The sequence below is a fragment of the Phaethon aethereus genome (genome assembly GCF_964289735.1).
Source record: "Phaethon aethereus genome assembly, chromosome: 3".
NCBI classification, from domain to species: domain Eukaryota; kingdom Metazoa; phylum Chordata; class Aves; order Phaethontiformes; family Phaethontidae; genus Phaethon; species Phaethon aethereus.
In genome coordinates this window covers 122,755,154-122,772,975 of record NC_138576.1, presented here as the reverse complement: position 1 = coordinate 122,772,975, position 17,822 = coordinate 122,755,154, and the positions used below count along the sequence as shown (strand labels likewise).

At 36.3% G+C, this 17,822-nt stretch overlaps 1 protein-coding gene across 1 annotated transcript in view; it reads right to left on the bottom strand.

Annotated features, from left to right (window-relative positions):
• The window catches only part of TASP1 (taspase 1), a gene marked incomplete at both ends in the record, with an annotated part of 82,329 nt that overhangs the window by 64,290 nt on the left and 217 nt on the right, over nucleotides 1–17,822 (bottom strand). The window contains 4 exons of the mRNA XM_081997924.1: nucleotides 4,530–4,614; nucleotides 6,134–6,254; nucleotides 14,483–14,551; nucleotides 16,100–16,167. Coding sequence (XP_081854050.1) covers nucleotides 4,530–4,614; nucleotides 6,134–6,254; nucleotides 14,483–14,551; nucleotides 16,100–16,167 — 343 coding nt within the window. The remainder of the gene's footprint in view (nucleotides 1–4,529; nucleotides 4,615–6,133; nucleotides 6,255–14,482; nucleotides 14,552–16,099; nucleotides 16,168–17,822) is intronic.

Here is a 17,822-nt window from a genome sequence, read left to right as displayed (position 1 = left end):
TCTCAAAACTTAAGTGATGCGACTTTTACCTTGCTCACACTTGTGTCCTTAATTCCTAGATTCCTCTCCCTCCTATAGGATGGGCACAGACAAAGTATTTTCCAGTTCTGGTCCCAAAGAATAGTTAGATTAGTTGAAGCGACATCTAATTGAGGCCCCATAACACCACAGAGATCATCCACCTTTTGTAAACTTTTCGGTTAGGATGTCTTGAAAAGACAGCATAATCATAGAAAAGTTAAAATAAACAGTACACACACACACACACAAAAAATCAGGATCTCAGTCCTTTGTTGTCTGTACTACCTATACTGTATCTCCCATAAGTTGATACAGAATTAGTTGGTGAGAGAGTCCTACAGGACATAAGGTGTGAACTCAGCTCTGCTGGGAGCTGAACACATATAATCTAAACAAGACTAAACGGTCTTTACACCATCCCGAAAAGTTCTATGATCCAGTTCAGCAGACAGCCACACACACAACTGTACCAGTCACGGATGATAGGGTGGCGAGAGGGCGGGAACCAGCAGTCTGGCACTAGGGAACTGCTTTAGTTGCCATGAGAATCATCCATGTAGCCATGTAGAAAAGCTGGCAAGAATGAGCAGGGCAATACTTTAAGCTGACATAAAATAAAACTACCTCTAAACAGTTACGACCAAGCTTGATTTATTGGGGAAGAGGGAAAATAGGGAGTAAAGCCAGTGGGCTACAGAAAGTAGACAAAACCCCAACGACTTTGAAAAGCCTTTAGGTTAACTCAAAATACAATTTTCCAAAGGGGGGAAAAAAAACAAAATCAAAGGATGAATGACTTCGTGCTCTGCTACTCTGAAAGCTGGTTCTGCACAAACAAGATAAAAAGATCTTTCTTGCAAATGTATCAAATGAAGAGTACTCTGTACTTATTACAGGCTCAGAACACATAGAAGACGAAAACATCCTCCCAGCAACTAGCCGGTGCTTGGACACACTTTCCAATTTCAGGCAAACTGGAACATATTAACAGAAAATGCAAGCAAGGGTCTCTTAAAATGGTCTTCCTAGGCAATTTTCTCTGAGAACATGGTTATCTTGGTGCTATTTTCTATTTGCAAACAGGACCATTTAATATGGGCTGTATGGAGACAGGCCACACCGAAGTGGCAGAAGAAGTTTAAGTTCATTAAAGATGGTCATGGCGATCCTGAATGTTAACCCACTTGTAGCATTTTTTATAAAATGCACCAATCACTCTGAAATCACTGTTATAAAGAACAAATTGTTCTGAAGAAATACAGGACAGAGATAAAAGGTGGTGCAAGTCTTCACTCTAGGCACTTTCTTGACTATGCACTGCCCTGCAAGTTACACAACGTACATATCCTGCCGACAGTACTGTAAAACTGTGAAGCAATTACAAATCCCTGTATAGCCGAAGGGGGAAAAAACAACTCTGAGAACGGATTCTTTCCCAAATAGGTTTCTCTTAATACTGAAAAAGGAATACAGACATAAACTTAGATATCAGTAGTACTAAGGAGTTCTAAGAAAGGAGACTTTTAGGACTATTTGTACCCTCCTGCAATTCTTACATATCTAAAGTTTAAAGTAAACAAATGTAAATAAGCCTTTTCCCTTAGGTAGGTCATGTTTTCAGTGTAAGAAATAGAAAAACTTCAAACTTATTACTACAAAACACCTAATTCCTTATTCTGTGACCAAAGACCACTTCCAAAGATCCAAACAATACGTAATTGTGCAATTACAATAGTGCTTTTTTGGTAAAGTTATACCATGAACAGGAATATTTTACATGATAATACGTAACATTTACAAGTTCAGTATTTTCTTTTCTTGCATACATAGGCAGAGAAAATCCTGACAACATCGGGCTGAATAAAATATGACAGAAAGATGCAAGAACCTTAGAAGTTTCAACAAATGCACTTGTGTATTCAGGGATTCTCTACTTTAAGGTTTTTAAATTTTCATTTGGATAGAGGGATTCTATGTTTCAAACAAGATGACAAGATATTGAGCCAGAGCGACACACTCAACAGAGCTCTTTACAGCAAACTGGATACATCAGTTAGGACACTTGATCACTCCTGCCCAATAAGCTTACCATCTCAGAACAAATTAATTCACACTCATTAGAATTTCTCCTACTGAAAATCAGAAATGTACCACTTTGAATTGGTTTTGAACTATCACTATAAAAGTGGCTGCTGAACAGGGGTAAATAGGCCAAACTAACTGCCTCCACATGTTCTTTTATAGACAAGAATCTCCATAATGCCACTTTTTCTAATCTCTCAGTTCCTGAATTTTTCTTGTGTGGTCATGTGCCAAACATTCTGGCCAGAAAACATTAAGCTAGCTTAGATCATGCTATAGAAACAGTCTCCACCACTAGGTTTCTTTAACAAGACAGGTTTTTAGGCTAAGCAGTATCGGGAAGATTGCCCAATACACTATCTTCCCACGAGAAACAAGACGAAACTTACTTATCCTTACAAATAAAAATTGGTTACTAAAATCCTGACACTTGGTAGGAATACCAGAAATACAGCTGCTCTCTTGCTATTTGACTATATGTATTCCCAGCTTGTGCAGGAATATATTTCAGTCCCAAAACAATAATGTGTCATGCCAAACCCTGTCAGAAATGCAAAGCATGAAGTCATCAATAGTCATCACCTATAACAAACATGAGCTCTACCATTCTGAACTTGGGATACCCTGTATGTACAGGAGCATCTACCAAAGCAAGGCTAAAGCACAAGCCATCATATCCCACTAGTATAGATTGTTCCCAGGGTAACTAATCTGTTGTAATAAAATACATGTACAAAATCCAGAATGGAGAAAGGGAAATTAAAATATGCATTAGGAAACTCAGGTCCACGATGTTGGCACAACAAACTGTATGTGTCAGCTCCGAAGACAGTTCACCTCTTGCCTCAACAGTTTGAACTCCCTTGTCTTTCAAAGCATCTGTTAGCCAAGACCTTGCACAGTGTTTGAAAGATTTAGTCTTGTCCTTTGAGGTCAAGAGAGTACAGTTTCTTTCCTATTCCATTATTTTCAAAATAATAGCAACATAAACTAGGTCATGAAGTTACAGCAAACATACTAAAATGCCCAAGTGCTCTTCCTTACAACAATTTAGAGAAAACACTGTGATGATACAGACAAAACTAAATCATAGGTGCTTGCTCTTGTAGCTGACTTCAGTAATCATTCTGGAACACCAAAAAAACCCACCTCATTTGACACTCTCTTTAATGTAACTAAGCTAAGCCCTGGTTTTCTCCTGACTTCTAAAGAAATGAGCTACTAACAGCAATTGATATTGAAGTTCCTATTCCTTAGTAAAAGCCTCCTCTGGAAAAAAAAAAAAAAAAAAAAGAGGTTATCTCACTAACTACAGTTACTCTTTTATTTCTTCATTAAAGAGTTTTAAACGGAAAATCTACTTGATGGTTTGGTTTCAGGGGGGCTTTTTTTGATCTAGGGCCTTCCTTTGCAGCATGACACAACACTGACATAGTGCTTTTCCTCACTGGTTAAATTGGAATATTGTACTATCCAGATGCAGACTATTTGGATAATTTTACAGAATAACATAGTAAGGAAAGTAACATTTGTGAATCTAAATATATGTATTTTAAACTATTTAAGTGCTAGATTAATACATTTGCAAATAGTGCAGTCCACTAGTTAGCAAATGGTAGCAAATGTCTGCAACAGGTACGATAACTGAGGATAACAGTCAATTAGTATGAATGGATCATTCAAGCTCTCTACCTGTCAATTTAAATTGCTAATGAAAATACGATGGTTTTAAGAGCAATCAATTCGAACACTTTTCCTGGATTCTTTCCAAAATGATACAATAATATTTAAAGTTGTTATGCATTTAATAGCTACCTCTTCCATCTAAGTATTATACCCATCTCAATAAAGAAGTGCACATTTCCATTGTAGTTGTAAATTGTTGTAAATTATTTTTGTAAATACTATTAAATTTATCTTTAAAATAAACTCCTATTTTGGCTAAGATAAGAGGGAGTTACTAAACACTGCACATTTCCACACTATAGCTACAAAATAATGCCACAAAGACAGGCATTAAAGTAGGATTCTTTTACGTACTTCTTAAAAACTCTGTTACTTTTTTTAAAGGCAGGCAGAGGCAAAGGCAGTAGAATTTCATTTTAATCTTCATGTATTTAGGGATTTTTCCCTAAATGCTACAGTAAAAACCATAAGAATTCAGTATGACATAGCTGGAAATAACCACACAGAAATTATCACTAAATGACGTTGCCATCTATTCACAACACTTCTTCTACCCCCAGCTTCATCAAGTGCGCAAGATGTTTCAAGATCAGAGAACAAAGCTTATCTTCTTTTTAAAGGCACGCTATCGCTGGTACGTAAAACAGCAGCAGCCTTCTTGGGATAAGATATAACCTTCAAATATTGCATGCAATAGAGAAGAAAGACCAAAGTAAAGTCAAGCAGAACAAAGCAATTACCAAGGTGGAATTCTGCCAGCAGAGAGTTTTCCCTTCTGCCCTTCACACAACAATCTATTTGCAACTGAAACTGGATTCTTGATTCCTGAAAAGAAAAATTAGCAACAAATGGGAATAAAACATTAAAATATTTTTCCACGTAGCACTGTAGTGTTCATTTTGGCAATGGAAGTCATCTTCCTTTAACTTCCAAGGCTTTGCCTATTCATTAAGAGACACCTTGTGGTGTTGTGTTTCAATGTCATAACAACTTTATCAGTTTTCCTTCAATGTCCTATCAGTGGTGACAAGGCCTTCTAATCAACACCCCCCTTTAAAAAATAAAGAAAGAAAAAAATAGAAAAATAATCATATTGAAATACTAAGAGTGCCCTCCTACCACAGAAATCTCAAATTAAGTCTGTGGTATTCTATGGGCCAAAGATGTTTTATGAGCATTAATTTTTCGAGACGGAAAGAGCTTTCATTTGGATCCATGTGGCCAGAACAGGGATTATAGGACTCAGGCTCAGCTTTCTTTCACTCCCTCATTTCCTCCTTCCCCATGGTTGGAAGGATACATTTTGTAACAAACAAGCCTTGAAACACTTAATTTTACTATTTATTTTAGATTTATATCTACATGAGGAAGTTATTACCACAGTTTAGAACTACTCTAGGATAAAGAACAAAGCCTGAAATGTTGTCAGAAAAGCTATTCAATAGTAACAGTTAAGGCTGCTCAATGTACTTATGACAAAACCTCAACAATCCCTATTTAGGACCGCATACCTATATTTGTTTTGTCCTGAAAGCCAAAACTAGACAAAAAAAAAAAAAAAAAAAAGAGAGAGAGAAGCACATTAGTTCTCAGATTAAATAAATCCCATATGTGAATGTCTCTAACCTTGTAGCAGTAACACACAAAATAAAACCAAATGTAACTGATCATGTGAGGGAAATCATAATGAAAAAAATCTACAGTATACAGAAATTTTATGTCCCAAGCAAACAGCTTGACAGATAATCAGCTGCGCCCATTCTCAGTAATATATGAGAGGCTTCAGTTTGGAAGCTAGCACCCTGCATAGCCTTCTGATACTATTAAGGAAACTGGTCCCTTGGATTCTAATTTGACCAACTTAACTAAGAGACCAAAATATCAATTGGCCTTATGTCGCATGATATACCAGTAAATTCTTCGAGGAGGTAGAGAACAAAAACAAACATAAAGCCTAATTTAAATGCCTGTACTCTTTTTCTTTTCTTTTTTTTTTTTTTTAATAGTTGCATTTTATTATAAAGTTAACATCCTCCAAATCTATCCGAGCAAATCACTCCCATTGTGAATACTGTATAGTATCATACGATTGTTCTGCATCAAAGGATTACCAATGAACTGGTAAGGCAATATGTTACACAAAGGAAATTAACTCAAAATGGTGTTTCAGGGAGCAGGAATGACTCCCTCTTTTTTAAGGGAGACAGAATTTATTTAAATGGGGCAGTATTTACAATGTCATATCATCCATCCCCATCCCCCACCTGGAAAAAGTGACAAAAAAAGAACAAAATTTATCTTTGCACTTAAATCAGTAGTTAGCTTTAATACATAGTTAACATACCACTCAGTGCTCCAACTGCTCCAAAATTTAATGACTTTCCATCCATTATACTGGCATCACATTCTATCTCACCCAGAAGGTTTAGGTTAGACCCCAATCCTGCATTTGTAAAAGGAGAATCCTAAAAATAAGAACAAAACACTATAAGGCCACATGCATGACAAACTAGATCAAGTCCTTTGTATAACTGATCTGACAGCACCAATCTTGGTACAGTGCACTTTCTTATTCTAGTAGTTTAATCTTCCACAACAAAAACAACAGCAATTTGAACAGGCATCTCAAATTACTATAATGGATACCGCACATCCTCTATAGGGTGTGATACATCTCAAGTGTAGTAATGCACTAATATAAAAACCAACCACCCAACAGTGTAAGATGATGATTTATATGCAAGCAAAAGCCTTACAACACAAGTGAAAATCTCTTCCTCCCTCCCCCAAAATACAGACTTCATTTGGTCCCTAAGCTGTCAGTCAATTTGAGTAACATCTAATAATCGCTGCATAGACCACAGTGTGCCTTTGAAATTCTTAAGTATGACACAGCAGCAAAACAGAACTGTACATTTCCTCAACATTCTAAGCCTATGATTGCAGCTCTGCACCCAGAAACAAAGAACCAGCACCAGTAACAATTCACTTAGTAAAGTAATTATTTGATCATTAGCATAAGGACAGTCATTACTGTGATCAGGAAGTTTAACCCAAGACATATTTCATAGAAAGCACAGAACAACATTTAATAAACTAATTAAAAACTAATTCCTCTTTCATAAGCACATTCTGTAGCTTTTTGCAAACTCAAGGTTCTCAAACAAGAAGTTTTGAATGCTAGAATTAAAAACACCCATTTTTGTCCCTCCCATTTCATCAGAGCATCCCCATGACTTTAAAGACACAAAGTTTTAAAGAAGCACAGTTCAGGAGTCTCCCTGTCAGCTCAATATAACTCCCTCTTTCTAGATGCAAGCATAAAACTGAGTACAGGACAAAGAAAGAGAACAGCCAAAGAGTAAAATTTCAGAGATGCTGCATGCTTTCAGAGTTTCATATCTGTTTTTATTACAACAGTGTTAACAACCTGATGCGATGAAGAAAATGGTTGTCTAGACCACATGTGAACATGTTAATGCAATGACATGGTTGTACATATAATATAAGCTGAATCAGGAAATAAGTCTACTGGAAACAGCTCAAAGTTGTGTCTTAAATGTTAAGTGAACTGGACCTTTTTTGTACATATTAATTTGCAATGAATACAAGGAAACAAACCAAAGAGAGAGAACACAGAAATGAAAAATAAATTTCATGTTGGTAAGTCAGTTAGCTTTTGTTAACTTCCAAATGAGCAAGTAGTGAGTAAATTCAAAACTTGTTTTGCAAGATGTTGATTCTAATTTAGAGATATTTAAAGTGTTCTTAGCATTTGAGTCACCGAAATCCTCCTGAAGAATCATGAATACATAACACGATTAACACATAAACATGAAACAGACTGTAATCTCTCCATGTTAGTTTTATACCGATTCATTATTTTTTACTTTTTCCTTCTGCATCAGCAAAGTATCTCAAGATTTTATCCCATTTTGTCCCATCCTATTTTATCCCACACCACAACAGATATTCAAATTCACCATGTATATTCATTGTGGTGTTCATTTTGTCAGCTATGCCTCACAGCAAGTAAGTAAATGTGAAAAGATTTTAGGATAATGAAACATTTGCAGTTTAGTGCACAGGGAATAACTTTCCCTAGGAGGTGGGGAATACAATTAAGAAAAGGCTATCAAGATGATGGCCTTGAAAAGATGTGAGACTGCAGAGCGGCCACTGGTTTAACCAACTTCATTGCTCCCAGTCTCTACAACTACGAAGAAAATTAAGCCAGTGAAATTTAGAACAAAAGAAGCAGAAAAGTGATGGAAAGAATCCGAACGTGAATGGTGAAAGGTACTTGTGGAGGACAAAGCAAAAACAGGAATGTATTAGGATGAACAATGCTTAGTCCTCGTGCTGTCCAAGTTCCTTGCCCATGAGTAATCAGAGTGCATAGACCTGCAAGCCTAGAGACAAATTTCTAGTGTTCTGTTCCAGAAAGATTCACTCAGTGCATTATACTCAAAAGCATTAGCAAAGAGGACGAATTTCAGGCTCTACAGATTTGTCACAGCCACAAAGCAAAGAGAGCTGTTATCTTAAGAGCAGACGTCATGGCCAAATAAAGGGAGTAAGAAGCACCCATGAGAACAGAAGTCCTAGTATCCAGAATCCTGCAGTCAAGACACAAAGCTCTCTACCATCCGATAAACATAATAATCGAAAGAGGGTAGGGGAAAAAAAATAGAGGATACAGAGTGGCACTAGTTCACTTTGTTTCTAAAAAGCTAGATGTGCTTGATGCTTTGGCATAGCATCTTCACTGGCACAACAGCAAGGAAGCACCAAGAGTCAACTTACTCAGAGGATCTCAAGACAAAGGGAAAGCCACCTGCTTCTCCCTACAAAATATTTATCAGAATACTACAGAATATTGGATAAATAAGAACTCTACACCAACAAAATTGTAGATGCCTCTTTGGTGGCAGAAGTCCTTCATCTTAGGACTGTAAAGGAATCTTACCAGTACAACTAGTAACAACATGAGTAACTTCTCCAGCAAAACCAAATAAAGACCAAATTACAAGCACCTGTGGAGCTTTACAATCAGTCTGCACTCAGTTAACAAGAATTGCCAAGAGGAAGATGGTCTACTCTAGCTTCACAGATCTGAAAGTGATCTGATAACAGCTTTAGACAGTACAGGAACTGGGTGTGAATGCATGGAATTTTTGATACCTACCTGAGTGTCTCTGCGATGAGATATAAGCCTTTTAAATGAGGCAGGGAAAAACCTTTATAAAAAAATGGAAACAGAAATTCACACCTACTTCTATGTATAGGCAAGGACATCAAATACACCACATAAATACGTATCTTTTTGAAAACATGAATCTCTGCAACGTCTCACCAAAAGATTCCAAACCTCTGATATACAAACGGAGAAATACAACTTATGAAAATTAAGGTGTATTTTGAAATGAAAATTCAAAACCTTCAAGGAATGCAGAAACGCTATTAAAACAGAAGCATGCATGCTTTCAAAGGGGGAAGAAAATAAACTGAGCTAACTGAAGCAGTCTCTTCATATCCTCAGACAGAAAAATGCAGTACTGCAAGAACTATACGACTACCATAGGACAGGGAAGTACCCAGTCAAAGCATGTATCCAAGAAGAGGGACAAAGGGAAAAGAGGAAAAGTTTCATAACACAGAAGGTATCTTCAGGTATATACTTTCGTTTAAAAACACAAGCAGAGATCAGCCTTTATATTTCTAAGGAAACTGAAAAAAGACAAGGTGGCAAACAAATGAAGCATGAACTTTGCTTGTTAACAGCAAGTCCTACTACCACAGAAAAGTAAAAAGGAAGAGAAAAAAGATAAGCAAATGGCTATTCAAAGCATTTTAACAAACATAAGCTTTCAATTATGTGAAAAATACTAGACTACCTGGCACTTACTCCACCACTGAAGTATCTCTAACTTACAACGTAAACCTGTAGCGAAGGAGATAATACAGTGATTGAAGACATGAAACAAGAGTTTCATTTTGCCAAGTTAGCCCATCTTGTAAAAACTCCCAAGCTACCGAGGGTATAATTTTTATTTTTAGAGTCCTTTTTGCTTCAAGATATATTTATAAATGTTCTGGCAGCAAACACAGGCATACTGAAGTTTCTTGCTGTGGTCAAAGTTGGAATGCTTGAAGAAGTTACTCAACACTATGACACTAATAGTTCTGAATTACATCTAGGCAAACAGTTAGGATGCTCTATTTTCAACGTGCATTAAAAGAACACACCATCCATCTTCGATACAGTTTTGGCCATGGTTTACTTGCAACTTTAAAAAGGGATTCAAAGTCTACCGGCATTTCTTTTTACAAACTGTAATTTTAAAATTTATTTTTCTGAGGGAATTTAGTGACAAGAAGTAATAGCCTACAAGGATGAGTCATGTCCCTTTCAGTTGAACCAGCCAAAATGTTTTTAAAGAACACTTTTGTCACAGATTACTGTGAGCATCTCTGCTGCAAAGCATCATAGTATTGCTTTTAACCAGAATTAACAACTTCCAGTTCATTACCCATTAAAAGTTAATCCATGGCGACTGCCTTAATACAAGTCTGCTGGCACTGTGCTTTCTTCTTTAAAAAGAAGTCCCTGGGACTAAGATCATATGTTCAAAAAATATCAATTACTTCAAAATTAATAAACAAAAACAAAGAAAAGCCAATTTAACAAGTTCTTTCACTGCAAAACTTTGCTGACAGCCACACAAACCCACAGCTTGAGTATACCAACAGCTTCAAAATATCCTCTGCATTCATCCATAACAACAAAAAAAGCAAAGTAAATTGTGCAATTTCAGTACAAGGAGATTGAAACCCAAAATGTGACATCCGTGTCCCCATCAATCATATTAATTTCCAATTTAAATGATGTTCATAAAGAACATTCTACTGAAGTAATATTAAAGAAACAAGTGGTCTACGCACAGTATTAATAAACTTGGACTAAACTTAGAAAAAGTTAGAAGTCTTCATCATTCTTCACAACAAACTTATGTTCTTGTCTCCAGCACCTGAACAGAAGATTTTCTGAAGTGCTCTACAATCAAAAAGTTTGAAATTGCACATTGTTGTCACAGCCAGCCATAAACACAATCAGCACCTGGTTTTGCTGAAAACTGCAAGGTGGGGTTTTTTGGAGGGGGGTGGGGTGAAGGGGACCTCCTCCTCCCCCAAAAAAAGCTGCTCAAATCCCTTGGTGTTTCAAGAGAAACCCAAGACTTCATAGGGTGGCTGACAGCAGGAGTGCAAAAAGAAATGCTACTACTATAATGTCTTTGGAGAAGCATAGAGTGCAAATGATGAGTCTTATGAAGCACCTTGCCCATACCCATTTTCTTACCAAAAGCTGAAAAAGGTAACATGTTTATTTGTTTCTCTGCAATGACAGAGTTCACAAACTGGAAAACATAACTGCCTTTAATCGACTTATCAAATACAGCTGACACTTACAAAGACCAGCACAGTTATTTTAACAGTGTTCTGGGTCAGCTGCTCTTGCTACTTTACAAAAGAAATCTACCTTTTCTCTAGTTAACTATTAGCATTATCATCTTGATCACAGAACACTATTTCAGTTGAGATTCATATAGTTCAACAAAGAAAGGCTGTTCTCTCTCCATTTCGAGCCTGCAGAAATAAAACAAAAAAACAGACAGCATACCACAAGCAAACTGTCAGCTTGCTCATAAAAGATCAAGAGCAAGTCTTGCGCCTCAACAAGTCTTTGAAGTGATGCCTCTTGGATTAGCTGAATTTCTGTGTAATACGAGTTGTGTAATTGAGCGGAACTGAGGAAAAAAAATAAAATCATCTTTTGTGATGCTCCCACAAAAAATATTTGTGCCTTGCAAAGACGACAGACTTTTGGAATACAGCATTAAAAATCCTAGAGAACTGTAAAAGTGACTACGTATTTCAGATAGACTCACAGCAATGTGTTCTACAGCAACCAAAATATCAAGAAGTTAAAACAGTACTCCACAACAGAATCTGTTATCACGTTATACAAACTTTTGTTGTCCTGTATCTTAATCTGTATTAGTGACACATGTAAACAAACATTGTTTTCATACAGATTTTTGGTATGCATTTGCCAACTCAAAATGCTAACGTACTTAACGAAAAGTCACTATCTTTTCCTGCATAAACAAAAAGGTAGTGATAGCTCATTAGAGAGACAGTCAATACACAGACCTACATTTTTACCCATAAAATTTTGTAATTGATGAGAAAAACCTATTCTGGTTGCTTTGTTGACTTGCCACACGCAGTTTCTGGTTTCCATAGAGCAATAGGAAAAACGTTGGAGTTAAAACAGAAGATGCAGCTCCAAAAACAACAGAGATGTCTGGAGGTGGTCTTCAGAATGAGATAAGAGTAGGTACAAACCTTTCAACATTTTGGAAGCTGACAGTCTAACACTCTGGAATTTCTCATACAAGATCCAAAAAATGGCCACTGCAAACTACACCATTTTCTGTTTTGACTATACCTTTGATTTTTCCTCAATGTAGCTGCATAGCTATGTACTTTAATTTAAAAGAAGCCCAAATCCCAAACCCTATATCCTTTATCTCAGTAACAGAGAGAACAACCCACAATTCAGTGGTTATGTAAATCACTTAATGAATAAATGAAAAACAATAATTACATTAATGACAGCAGTACAACCTGAACAAAATAATATTTAAACTTAAAAACAGGAAAAAGGAAAAAAAAAGTTTTGTTCAACAGTACACATAAAAATACTACCTAAGATAATTATAAAACCAGAAAGTGGAATGATGGCAGGCATCATCACCAGAATAGCGGCAAGACAGATAAGGAGAAAAAGGTTGCTGATGGGAGTAATTTCATAAAAAGGTTTTAATTGCATCTTAAAGCCATAACTTCTTACACAGATGTCACATCAGAGTATTTAAATCTACTAAAAGCAGAAAAGTCTCTTGGGGATAACTAAAACAGATAAAATATTTACCCCAGGCACAGCTGCAAAGAGATACATAGCTGTTAAGTTAAGCTTCTTAAAATATGTTTTGTTCTCTGTAGCTCAGGAACATGATAAAAATCACAACATATTTTTTTTTTTTCCCACTGAGGAGGGAACTGACACACGGTTCTTGTGGAATAACACACAATCTTGTGGAACAACAGCAGCCTCAGTTTATGGAAGTGCATTATAAATAATTCCATTAGAGAGATACACATTAGAATATAGGTAAGTGTAAACAAAAGCTAAGATAACACACGAAAGCGTATTTGAACACGACAATAGAGACCAAACGTACTTTTTAAAGCCAAGAAGCTTGCCAAGTTAAAAGTCTGACTGAAGTCTTTGGCTCCTGGTCAGCACGTCTAACACATATCAGAGTACTGCCTGCCTGCCTTATGCTAACCCTATCAAGTATGTTAATTAACACTTTCCCAACACACGTGTAAGCAAATCCACTTCTAATCCTCTCAGAATACTACCATAAATTCCAAACTCAGGAAATTATTTTTACAGCAGAACATTCCCTTGCCTTCCTTCTTTACTAATAAAGTTGGAGAAGAAAATTATCTCATAGGGACATTCCCCTGAAGTCAGATGCTGTAAGAATTTCACCACTCCAAAAAAGACACTCTTCCAAATACCTCAAACAGCTACGCATATCCTTATGATTATCAAGACCTTCTATCTTAATTAACAAGTACCATTTTGAACTAAAAGCATTACTTGTCCTATTCTTCTACACACAGTTTGTCATAAAAATCAGAAAAAACATTATCTTACACTGAAGTCACATTTCTCTGAACAGCGTGCTTCTAGTCTCTTACCCTATCAGAGACTATACAGAAATAAAGTAAAACATGTAAGAAAAAAAGCCTTTGGCATCCACATTAATTTAAGCACATAGTAAAAGTATGTTGTGGGACAAATGAGAATTTAAAATTCCTACTTCATTTTCATATAGTCCTTTAAATGGATGGAGAGGCAAGCAGCCTTAAACTTATGCAATCATAAATAGATTTAGTAGACAAATTAAAAATAATTCTTTTGTAGAATTAACACACTTTTGTAGAATTATCCTGAAGAACTGAAAAAGGCATGAACAACATAACCCAAGAAAGCACACTCAGACACAGTTACCTCAACATAATTCCTATATGAGTGTTAACAGCACTAAAGACTAACTACATCTAAATTCTATGGATCATAATTTCAAGAAATTAAACATAGTGTGAGATATTAATGCAAACAAAAGGAATGAGGACTTATCCTAGAATTTCTAGTTAACCTATGAGACCAGTAGCATGATTTTTTCCCTATGTAAAAAGCAGAGCCAGTGCAGTCTACCTGTAGCTTGGTAAGTCAGAAAAAAAGTTCCCTAGAAAGTTTTCAGTAAGTCTTTCATCACTGTATTTATTCTTGAAACTTAAAGACTATCAGATAAGGCATGCCTAAGATGACAACCAAACTGTACCAAATAGACAATTTCCATTCAGTTAGCATTTTTAGATAGTCTTTAAATAAATTTACTCCAAAATATAGTGGAAAAGCAAAAGATAAAACTAGCATATCTTCATGTCTGCACAGATAACTAAGTATTTCCCATTTGAATTAATACCTTCCTACAGAAAAATCTGGCAATGTACCTGAGAGACATATTTACTACTAGTCAGAAATTCATACCTCTAATTCTATTAGTGCTGCAGTCACTGCATCTGTTGCAAGAGCACCAGCCTGTAGCTTTTCAATTGCCTGTAAAACAGAATTTTTAGTTGACGATTAGGAAATTCTAATATTCTGTGACTAAGCCCTACATTTTCCTAGTCCTGTACAAAACAAAATCTTCACCAAATTAGTTTAAAATGTAAGAGGACATAAAAACAAGAGGCACTGGAAATAGTCAGCGTGCACCATGTGAGGACAGAGCTAAAGCCAAGATTTACTACTCGGACATTGCGACACTGCATGTAGCAGCAGATTCCTGCATGGTCAGATTTATAGCAAAACAAATTTGTGTACCTGGTGTCCTGAAACACATAATGTTTCAGTCAAGAAGTTTCTAATTTTCCTTCCAAGAGTCAACAAAAATTGCTAGTACCTTATACAGCAATTGTCACAAAAGTGAACAGAATCTACAAGTAAGCTAATCTAAAAGCCAACACACGAAAACAAATCAAATACAACAATAATATCTTCCAATTATATACGCCCATAAAAATGAACTTCTAGAGCCTAATATTATTTCTTAGATCCATGCTGGACAAGACTTTACAGTCAAGTTCTCTCAGGGAATCACGGAAAACAACTATAGCTGCATCTTCAGTTGCAAGGCAAACCTGCGACTGTTTGTTCTTCATACCAGTTATGTATGTTGGTTACCTAACTTAAGGAACCAAACGGTATCTCAAAAGATACTTAAATTCAACAGCAAACAATGTTTTTTCACACATAACTAGCTGGAAAACGAGTATCATTAGGACTGATGCACAACTTTAATGAAGCTAGCATGACGCTTGGACGATTTCTGAGGCTTCGCATTACAAAATTAGATCGGTATTGGAATTGAGCAACAGAACTGTAAGATGAAGTGGTAACTACCAGAGGCCAACTCTGAGACTCTTCTAAAAAGCCTCCCAAGCTCCCCAGCTCCTTCTCCCTGGAGAAAGCAAAAGGCATTAGAAATTTTGGAGACAGGTCTTCCAGATTCTCATTCAACAGTTTGTAGACAGGACTTGCCAGTTCCAAAACTAAGTTCTTGGAGGAGATTAAAAAAAATTTAATTTCCATGGAAATGAAAGTCTTGCCATTTCTCCCTTTCCAGCTTTGGGAAAAGGGTTTTGCTTTTTTTGTTTTGTTTTTCCTGTTTCTACCTCCCCTCCTATTAAGAAGTTAAGAGCTATCAAGAAAAGAATTCTGGAAATCCGTGTATTCATGGAGCAATCTGGATGCTAGAGTTTAAATAAATTCCAAAAAGAGTGGACAGAAATCCCAGAGCCTCAGGAACAGTGCAGGAAGCTGTAGGAACACTCCATGTAGGTACCACTGTGACCTTCTCCTGTTCCCCTACTGTTCCTTTGGTGTCTGTTATTTGCCACCACTGATGATAATGTCGCTGCACCTCATGGCCACACACTCTATTGACTCTGTATCATGTTAACTGTTGCTGCTCCTTTTTTCCTCTAGAAATGCATACAGCCTGAGTAGCTAAATCCAGATATGCCCATTCATACTGAAGGGACAGCATTACCAAATATATTTCTTATAAACCCACTACAGGACTGTGGAGCTGGTAAGACATACCTTCTGACAGGCTCTTTTGCACACATGCTTGTATTCTTTAGCTTTGGATTCGGAATGATAACCTGCACCTACAATTAAGGCAAAAGGAAAAGAGATTATATTACCTGTCAAACTACAGCCTATAGAACGCATGAAGAATTAAGATACTGGCAGATACAGCCTTATTCTGGACTACATTGGGATTTCATTTTTGTATCAATGATTGGCAATTTTATGCACCCCAACGTTGATTCAAATACACTCAGTAAACTATAAGATACAGAGCATATATGCAGAAGCACACAGGTATAAATCTCAGCGCCATACAATCTCTTCCTATAAAAACTGTCCAAGAGATTCCAGTTTTGCTCATCCTTGGAGGATTTCCAGCATTCCTTTTTTTATTTATTGTCCATTACTGGGCAAAAACCTTGGTTTTAAGTCAAACACCAGTTTTCCTTTAACCACTGATTTGCAAGTTTACAATTACCATTCTGCTCATCTTCTCATGTTTATGCTACGTTTTTAGAGCTCATGATGCCTGCTTTAGAACCAGGAGAGCTCCCGGAAATGAAGATCACACAATTTTTTTCATCTTTTTCTCATTTCAGTCTGTATGTCTATCTTGTTACATCTAACTATTTTGCCCTGTTTTGTAGCCACTGCTTCCTACTTCCACACTATTCGACTAAATACAGCATCAGAAAAGTAACAGACAAGACTAGCACACTGATATTTAAATTCCATCATCTTCCGTTTTCCTGGTTTTTGAACTTGAAAAATATACTTCGATTTATCTCAACTTTCCTCTCCTCTAGGAATGTTAGCTTTGAGAAACTCTAATAAAATAACTTTTAACAATACAAGTGAAAGAAAAAAGAATTTTAAACAGAGTAAAGCAACCCAGTAAAGGACAACAAATTGAACACTTCTATTTGCCCTTAAAATAGAATACCAGGGTCATCAAATATCAACTCAGAATAAGCTGTTTGAGGTTTGGTTTTTTTTTTTTTTTACCTTAAGGATTTTGTAAGCCAAGTAGCATGTTGGTTTTTCAAATATTTTAGGTGTCACCAGGCTACTTTGTTCAATTTCACCTCATGTCATCACACATATGCTCAGAACAAACAGACAGCCAGATATAAGCACCACAAGTATTTTCAAGATTAGCAGTATTTAAGAAAGAATCTATTAGAAAAGAAATTATGAACAAGACACACATAACATAATTTTTGTATGACATCCGAGTGGATAAAATCTTCATTACATGTAGAAAAAATAAATAGTAATTCACTTAAATACAAACAAAAAATAAACTTGGAGGAAAACTTTCGAAAGGGTAAAAAAAGTGAAGTTCTGCAACAAAGGGCCTAAGGAGGTTTCAAAAAGTCTTAACCAGACTGTCCTTATGGACAAGCTAGATAAGAAGCTGTCAGTAACAAAACAGGTACGTTTGATCCTTCTGCAGGGTAAGGAAACAGACTGAAAGATCTCTCACATTTTGTAGATTTCGGAAGCTTAGCAGATAACTGCAGAATTTGACATGTTATAACCATTTAATTTAGGGATTTTGTTTGGGTTTTTCTTTGTCAAGGAGAAAAAAACCGCAACATACAGAACATCTGAAAAACCAACACTTTTATTAACAATTTCCAGGATCCTGCAGCCAATGCAACTTCCAATCTCTCCACTCCCAGATCTACACACAAAGTTAATGTCACTTCATTAACATACTAGTAGTCCA